The 9254-nt window shown below is 43.0% G+C and overlaps 1 protein-coding gene across 1 annotated transcript; it reads left to right on the top strand.

The window, feature by feature from the left end:
* Positions 1–457: 457 nt before the first annotated feature.
* CTSL (cathepsin L) lies at positions 458–8935 on the top strand. Its single transcript, XM_042452849.1, has 8 exons — positions 458–586; positions 3175–3308; positions 4610–4732; positions 4814–4969; positions 5834–6058; positions 6466–6634; positions 7762–7885; positions 8410–8935. The coding sequence occupies exons 2-8, from the start codon at positions 3183–3185 to the stop codon at positions 8507–8509; spliced, it is 1023 nt and encodes a 340-aa protein (XP_042308783.1). The 5' UTR covers positions 458–586; positions 3175–3182; the 3' UTR covers positions 8510–8935.
* Positions 8936–9254: the final 319 nt, after the last annotated feature.

Consider the following 9254-nt stretch of genomic DNA (forward strand, 5'->3'; position numbering starts at 1 on the left):
AGTTAAAGCCTTCTAAAGTTGAGTTATTTCTGCAGTGTGTTTTGGACCAAGTGTTTTCAGTTTCATGCCCCTCATATTTGGGGGGGGGGAGGGATGCCCTCTTGTCCTCTTTTGCAAGGAGGACACCTGGCTCCAAACCACATCTGGACTTTTTAAACTCTCCAACATCTGGCAGGCCTGACTACTCACTGCCTACTAAGCAGGATCCCTTGTGAAAGAAAAAGAGGCATTTGAGGCCCTTATTGCTGATTTTGGGGAAAAAGCATTATCTCTCTCTCTGTGTCTGTCTTTGGTTTGTTTTTTGGCTGCCTGACCCACGAAGCCAGCCCTGGCGTCCTTGGCCCCAGATGCTGTTGATCCCCATCCCTCCATCCCAGCCCCCTCCATCACGGGATCCAGAGTCACGATCCCTGGCAGGATTAAGCCCAAGCCACGCCCCCTGAGCTTCCCAGCCAATCAGGAGGCTCGGGGGCGGGGCCTGGAAGGAGCAGGAGAGGCTAAGAGAGCAGCCCCAGACCCTAAACGCTCCACAGCGCTCACGGAGCAGAACCAGGAGGACTCTGCTGTCAAGGCTGCGCTCATCCAGGTGAGACTCCGCTCTGGGCCTCTTCGGGCCCTGCTTTCCCTTCTGTGGATAATGGGAGTTATTGTACTTGGCTATCCTGGCGGATACGGCTACCCCTGGATAGGCTTCCTTCTGAAACACACACATGCATGTATGTATGCACACACACTGTGTGCATATGTGTGTGTGTGTGTGTCTCCAAGCATTTTAGTCTATTTAAAGCATTTGTCATTTTAGCCTTGAATTTGTTTTAATTATTCTGGTAACCTAATCTTGTTTTATTTCACCGCATAGTGTTTTTTAATGTTGCAAGTTGCCCTGAGTCCCAGCTTTGGATGAAGGGCGAGATACAAGTATCATATGTGTGTGTTTGTGTTTCTATTTATGTATTGTGTATGTGTATATATAATGTGTACATATGTGTGTGTTTCTATATATATATATATATATATATATATACACAATATATCTATGCACACTATATATATATAATGCACACACATATATAGGTCTTTCAATGTGTGTGTGTGTGTGTGTATGTATATATATATACACATTGCCACTGCGTTTGGGCGACTCTGGAGAGCAGGGTTCGAACCCCTGACCCTGGGACCCGAGTCCACCGGGACGAAGTCACACTCTCTCAGCCCTGGGGGCTCCCTCTCTGGAAGGACCCTTTCCAAGAACCCCCCCCCCCCTGCTGAGTCTGGAAGGGCTCCGAGGCATCCACAAACAACAGCAGCGGCAGCCTCTGCTCCGAGGGAAAGCGAGGCCTCCCTGGCTGCCTCTCCGGGGCCTCGGTTACGAAACTGGGCCAGGTGCCACCTCTCTCCCTCTGGTTCCCTGGGGCTGCCTTTCCCGGCCTCTGCCCTCCTTCCATTTCACTTCGGTCCTACATTCCAGGCTGGGGGGGGGGGCTAGAATAATAACAGTAATAATAATCTCTCTCTTCTCTTCCATTTGGGAGCAGGGATTTACTTCCATGCCCATCCCCAGCTCTTTCTGTGGTCCTGGCCAAAGTGTTTTCTTCCTTCAGTGTAGGGCGTTATTGTATATGGACCAATGAGGCATCCTTCCCTTCTCCTTTTGTTGTCTTTATGGGAGTGGGGCACTATTGAAAGTGCCTTCCATCCTGCTGCCCAGGAGGGGTCCCCCAAATGCCCTCCTCCTCCTCCTCCGGGAGCCTGGCTGAGAAGCCTGCCCAGGGGCCTTGGGCCTCCCTTTGGGCTCTTTCCCCTCTCCTTCCCCTTCTCCTTGGACTCCTGCCCAGCCAAGAGGAGGAGGAGGAGGGAAGCTGCCCTCCACAGAGGCCCTGGAGGCAGTTGTTGTTGTTGTTGACACTCATCCTGGGCCTACAACCCCCACCCCCTCTACACGCAACCCTTGGTCATGTGAATTGGCACTCACGTGTCTGTTCCCTGAGCTGGGTCACGTGTCTTTGCCCCCCTCCCTCCCTTGGTCTCTCAGCCCCCCCCTCAAAAAAAAGAGCCTTGGAGCCAGGAGAGCGGAAGTGATTCCTGGAAAAGGCCGGATGAGTCAGGGATCCTCCTCCTCCTTTTGGGAGGCAGCTGCTGGAAGGGCTGGGCTGGGTCTCTGTCCTGTTTATCTCTCTGGTTTGTGGGCCTTCTGGGGGGAGAGGAGGGGAGAGGCCTCTGGGGGGGTTGAGGGGGAATGGGGTCTTCTTTCCCCGGATCCCCTCCCCCTTGATCCACAGTGTGGGATCTTTAATAGACCCTTGGACCCACAGTATTGGATCTAATAGACTGAATACATCCTTAGTCCCACAAAGTTGAATCTAATAGATCCTTGGACCTGATAAATCCTTAGACCCACAGTCTTGGATCTAATAACAGTGGTCCCCAAACTGTGCTCTTTAAGGGAATTTTGGACTTCAGCTCCCATAATCCCTGACTATTGGCCAACTTGGCTGAGGCTTCTGGGAGCTGAAGTCCAAAAGCTCTCAAGGGCACTGTTTGAGATCATTAGAGCCGCAATATTGGACCAAATACACCCGGCAACGTTGCTAGTGCCTTTTCAAAAAGAGATTTTTAGTTTCCTGTTACTTTGCTGAAGAACAGTGTCTGGCTGCCACACTATGCTCCTTCAATAGGGAGAGATTATAGTTTTTAGGAACTTTGGTAATAATATAGAGAAAGGCAGAGAAAATACTTGAAAGGGCTCTTTTTTCTTCTCATTTGCTACCAAAATGGTATTGACCTTGCATTGTTGCCGTTAAGGTGCAAGAAGTATGAGACTTCCATCCCTTCCTAAGAAAATTTGGTTAGCGTGTCAAAGGTAGTCTTGCCCCATCCCTGCTTCTCAATGTGTATCTATGTACATAAAAGTTCAGACAGCATTTTGAAAGAACTTGAGGCATCACTGCGTTCTTAATTTTCTACTGCTAAGTCACTGAGAAGATCGCATAAGGAACAGACTGACATTCTCTTGTACCAGATGCCTTATGTGATAGCTGTGGGGTGTGCCTGTGTTAGCCTTTTTAAAAAAGTAGGTTATTCTCCCAAACTTGGAAAGTTTTTTCTGTACTATAATGTTGTTAATTGTAAGCAAAGGAGGTTATCTTGCTGAACCAGATTTTCTTCTCACAACAGGTTTCAATATGAAGGTCTATCTGTGTTTACTGGCCCTTGCGGTGGAGACATGCTTTGCTGCTCCCAGCGTAGACCCTGCTCTGGATAGTCATTGGGACGCATGGAAGTCATGGCATGGCAAGAACTATGCTGAGGTGTGTATAGGTCAACCTCATGTATAAGTCAAGGGCAGGTTTGGGGGGCAAATCTATGGATTTTGATATGACCCATGGAGAAGTCAAGGGTAAAACTTAAGGGCATGTAATGAAGGTAATGAAGGATGTAAAGGACAAAGCAAAGGAAAATTACACAATTCCAACAGGCATAACTGTCCTCATACCAAAGGCTGGATGAATTTGGGGGGGGGGGGGTCAGTGCTTCCAGGGCAGATTAAACTCTTGCCTTTCACCAGGGGATTGTGTGTGTGTGTGTGTTATATACACATACAGACATGATGTAAAGTAAAGTTTGGGGTCCATTTCTAGACTTACACATGAGTATATACAGTACTGAAAGACAGTTTGAAATGGTGTAGTTGTGAATGTCTTATGAATAGTGCATAGGAAGGGCTGGGTTACAATTCCCTTCATCCCCAGTCAGGGTTAGGAGCTGTTGGTTTCCTGGTGTTTTGTATTACAATTCCCATAAAACAGTTGGGATGGGCAGTCATGAGGTATGGGAAGTGTAACTCATAACTGCCCGTGGGTACTAGGTTGCCTCCTTCTCCTATGTTTTTTCTAGTTTTGATTTGGATATTAATTTAAATATTAAATGTTTTCAGTTTTGATAGTATTAGTTATTTGCTACTTGTGTAACTTTTTCCACCCCTGACATAAACAAGCCATTGAATAGTAAGGCTTCATATTGGAGGTTGCTTATGCTCAATTTTGAAATGGTAGTGCTTAATTTGAGTTGGGGATATATAGCAGAGATGGCTGTTACTAAAACACCTCCACAGACCAAAAGCCTTGAATTAGTTTATAAAATAAGCATGAACTGTATAATTTTAAAAGGGCTGGCTGAAATAGTGGCACACTCTTGGCATATCCAGCATGAAAAGAGAAGCTAGATATTGGAGATATTTTAAAAGTTTAATTCAGGCATTGTTTCAAACTAAAACTAAGAAATATAGTTGTGGCTTCAACATGCTGCCTTGAAGTGACATAGTAATTTGTGTTCAGCTACCCAACCAAAACTGGATGCTGTGGTTTGTGCTACAGTTTTGGCACAATCTGTGGCATTTGTAGCTGTTGGGGGCCAGGGAGCTGACAGGTATAGGAAGGAGATGGGAGAATCAAAAGCAAATAAGCAGCTCTAAAGCATAACTTGCATGAACTCTTGGCAGCTGGATGCTAAAGTGCTTCATCCAGCCCATGGTTTATTCGGGTTACTAGATTTAGCCAATCTCTTCAGAATCTAGAGGATGTTGAAGACTAAACATTAATTTCTTCTTCAGAAAGAGGAAGGCTGGAGAAGAATGATCTGGGAGAAGAATCTGAAGATGATTGAATTGCACAACCTGGAACACAGCATGGGCAAGCATAGCTTCACCCTGGGAATGAATCAATTTGGAGACATGGTATGTATCAGCAAAGTTGTAGTGCTACTTCCTTGAGTAATTGTGTTGATGTTATCCTGATGTATTTCCTCTTTTTTCCAGAACAATGAAGAGTTCAGGCAAGTGATGAATGGTTATAAGCACTCCAAGACAGCAAAGAAATACAGAGGATCTGAGTTTCTTCAACCAAACTTTGTGGAGCTTCCAAAATCTGTTGACTGGAGGGAAAAGGGATATGTAACTCCAGTGAAGAATCAGGTATGTATCTGGGTTTCTGGGTTTGGCTTAGCTGTATACTAGTAGCTTGAGCAGCACTTTTAAGCAGTGGTTACATACAGTGCTTTGCACTGCCTGAAAATCACCTCTCAAGCGTTCTTGGTTCTCATAGCACTGGTGGAATCTGGTCATCTGTAGTAATATTATAGCATGTAGTTCTCAGACCTTTTGGGATTTCATCAGGTTTACTAATTCTCATCTTACTATTTGAAGCATTAGCAGAGGTTCAGAAAGTTGCTTTGTTGGACTGTAAATCACAGAATGGCCAGTGGTTAGGGGGTCTAGGAATTGTAGTCCAAAGATTGACTTTCCTGAGCTCTGAGCAGTAATAGTTCTCTTTCTTCAGCTGTGCAGCTGATGATTAAGAGAGAAATTGCCTTTCCTTCCTCTAAGCCCTTTTCTCTAATTTTGTTCACGCCAGGAAATGGAGGCTGGGTAGAATGCTGTGACTGTCTTCCAGTTAACTTGCTGACTTTGCATATTTGCAGTGTTGTTGCTACCAGTGCCTGGCTCTGCTTAGACCATTAGTAGTCAAAATTAGTCCCGTGAGTTCCACAGTCCCTTATTATTGGCTTTGCAGTGCAAAACATCTGGAAGGCCTACTGAAGCAAGTAGAAGAACTTGCTACTAATCTGGAAAGATCAGTTGCCCAGAGAAGCTCTTTTCTGGAAAGGCAAATTGAGTTGAAAGAAAGGTGGACTTCATTGACTGAACTGGGCTGGCTGAGGGATTCTGGTAGTTGTAGTTCAGTTTTTCCCAGTTGTGTTTGAGCAGATTGATCACAGCATGATAGCAGTGTTTTCTCCCATTGCAGAACTTAACAAATTTCTCTCAATTTGTCCTTAGGGTCATTGTGGTTCTTGCTGGGCATTCAGTGCAACTGGAGCCCTTGAAGGACAACATTTTCGCAAAACCGGCAAGCTGGTCTCCTTGAGTGAACAAAACCTTGTGGATTGCTCTCAGGCTGAAGGAAATGAAGGCTGCAATGGGGGTCTTATGGACCAGGCTTTCCAGTATATTCTGGACAATGGTGGCATTGATTCTGAGGACTCCTACCCTTACATTGCCAAGGTATAATGGCGTCTGAATCAGTAGTGCCTTCTTCCTTGGTTAGATTTCGTTCCTGCCAAATTATTTGTCAGATCTAACAGGTCAACAGATACATTAGGGAAGCAAATTAAGAAATAGCAGCTATTAAAATCTCTGGGATTGCCATTGGAATACTTGGCTGCCACCATATTGAGTTTGCAGTGCAGCAAATGAAAATGGTAAACTGTTCTTTGAAAAAGTTGATAAATGATAATGCTTCAGTTTGAATTTAAATGGATTGAATTTGCTCAGTAATTTCAATCTCTGCTTCATTATAGTTTAACCATATTGATAGTGGAGTTTTTTTTTAAAAAAATGGAGAACTAATGTTTCAATGAGCTTTCCTGCATTTGAAGTTTGAATTGTAACAAATGTGTTTCTTCATTAAGGATGATGAAGATTGCCTGTACAAATCCGAATTCAATGCTGCTAATGACACTGGATTTATTGATATCGAACCAGGACGTGAGCATGCCCTCATGGAGGCAGTGGCTACTGTTGGGCCAGTCTCTGTTGCTATTGATGCTGGTCACTCCACTTTCCAGTTCTATAAGTCAGGTGAGGCGCTGTTCAAACATGTGAGAATCTCTTTTATGCACTCCACTGCCAGCCTTTACCCAGTTTCCTTTCATTCCCAAATGCTGGTTAACAGTGAGAACTGCAAAGTGTATTATGCAGTTTCTCAAAGGAAGCCAATGAAAAAACGGTCAATGGCTGCCTCTGACATGGCATTGACATGGGAATTGTAGCTTGTTGTGGCACCAGAGTCCTGTGCAGAGAAGGCTAAATGTCTCACAAAACTACAATTATCAGAATTCCATAGCATTGAACCATGGTAGCTAAATGGTGTCAAACTGGATTATTTCTGCAGTATGGAATCAATGTGGATTATTACTGCAGTTGCTATTCTCTTGCTTTTGTCTTATAAATACGAAGAGCAATACTTGACAGTTCCAGTCTGTCAGGTAACAATAGGATATCAAGCAAAGGTAGAATCTGCTTTCTCCTGCAATTTTAGGAGGTTTGCAGATAATTTAAAAGATGACTGTTTGTTTAGACTTGTGACTAAAGTGACCCATTTCTGTTTTCTGAGGCAGATGTAAAACTGTAGGAGGCTGCATGGGTAATAATCTGTTCTTACTACTACAGCTCCATGCAAGTCCTTGAGCCAAACCCAGAACTTACTCCTTCCTCATCACACTCACTCCTTTTATGGGGTGGGGGGCACCAAGAATTCTCCCTCAAAATCCTAAGAAGTAAATGAGGCTCTGCCTCACTCAGACTTGGCAAATGCCAGAAGAGCCTTAATATCCTGAACCTTGTTTCCTTTTATATGGACATCTTTACAGAAATTTTGAATATCTGCTAGTGTTTTTTTTTCTGTCTCATTGAAAGCCAGCATAAAGATGCACATTCCCTTTTCTGTATTTCTTTGAATGAAGGTTGGGGAAAATCTTGCCCTTAGTGAGGTGGTGATATATTTACAGATCATTTGTCACATAATAAACAAGAAGCAAGAAACAGAGACTTGTACTGTATCCAAAACACTGGAGAGTCACTTGGTCGGTCAGCATAAACAGATTTAAACTTTGCATAAATCAACTTCCTATAAGAGGTTGCATCAGACAAGATAACCTGAAGGAAAAGTTAATTATCTGAAATTTGATCTATCCTTCCATTTCTAGGAATTTACTATGAACCAGAATGCAGCAGTGAAGATCTGGATCATGGTGTTCTTGCTGTTGGTTATGGATTTGAGGGAACAGATCCCGAAAACAAGAAGAAAAAGTACTGGATTGTCAAAAACAGGTATGTGCCGCAAAACTAATGTAAAGACTTCTTGCCTTTGGATTGTGTTAATAATTTTTCTGAAGCTTTACACAGTGATGTAATTTTGCATGTATGCTGGAATTTGTAAAGTGTGCTGTTTATCCTAGCAGTTTCTATATAAGTTTTTTTTATTGCTTTATGGTCTGTAATACCATACAACATATATATAATACATCCTTACTAAAATCTATAACTGAGGTGAAGTATTTGCATGGAAACCTACTTGAAAAAGGGGCTAGAAGGAAATGCAGATAAACTTAGCTGTTGGCTTATAATAAACACTTCAGCATTTTTTGTTGATACTTGTAGCCATATTTACCAAATTCTGCACAGACAGGAGATAGTCCCTTACCCACAGGCTTTCAATGTAATAAAACTTGATACAAAAGAAATACCATGGGAAGAGATGTGAGCATTGTGGTAGGTGTTCCAAAATCCTAGTTTGCTATATTAAAATAGTAGTTTGCTTTACCAGTCTTAACTGCTGTTTTTTTTTCTTTCAGCTGGAGTGAGGCGTGGGGTGACAAAGGTTATATCCTCATGGCTAAAGATAGAGAAAACAACTGTGGTATAGCTACAGCTGCCAGCTATCCTCTTGTATAACTTCTCCAAGGACGAAATTGCTGGTTAACAGCAGTTCTTCAACTTGAGAAGATGAACCACTGGAATAAGCTTTCCGGATTGTTGGTCTTTCTGGACACTTTCTCTGAGGCCACCAAAGTATTTCAGCACCAGAAAGGACTTTAAACTGACTTGCACATGTTACTAATACATGTGCTTGCAGCTGTTTTCTTCCAAGATCTGAGTTGTGATTTTTTTTTACCTTGAGCCTCTGTGATGTTTACTTGATGGCAATGTGTGCCCTCTTTTATAAACTTGATGTAAATGTTGCTTATGTACACAAGCTTGTAATATTGATAGCTTGAATTCTGGCTAAATCAGTTTCTTTTTTAATTTTGATTTTTTTTTAACCAATGGCTTGCACAAAGAGCTAGAGCTTTTCAAATAAACACTGAACATTTCAACATATTCAGAAGAGTTATGTCCCATTTGTATGTGAAACCTGTCTCCCCATTCTGTTCTGAAATAATTTTATGCTATTATGCATACTTGTTCCTGAGAGTCCAATTTCAGTAAGTCCTTTCTGATTTAACCTAGGTGAACCAATTACAGGGTTGGGGTTTTTTTGGAGAATATTTGTTCAGAGGGCATTTCCCCTTTCATCGAAGCTGAGAGTGTGACTTTCCCAAAGTCATCCAGTGTGCTTTCATGGTCAAACATTTAAACCCTGATCTCCAGAGTCAATAGTCCCCAGGCATTGCTACTACACTTCAAATCCCACATTCCA

This window comes from Sceloporus undulatus, chromosome 2 (genome assembly GCF_019175285.1).
Source record: "Sceloporus undulatus isolate JIND9_A2432 ecotype Alabama chromosome 2, SceUnd_v1.1, whole genome shotgun sequence".
NCBI lineage: Eukaryota > Metazoa > Chordata > Lepidosauria > Squamata > Phrynosomatidae > Sceloporus > Sceloporus undulatus.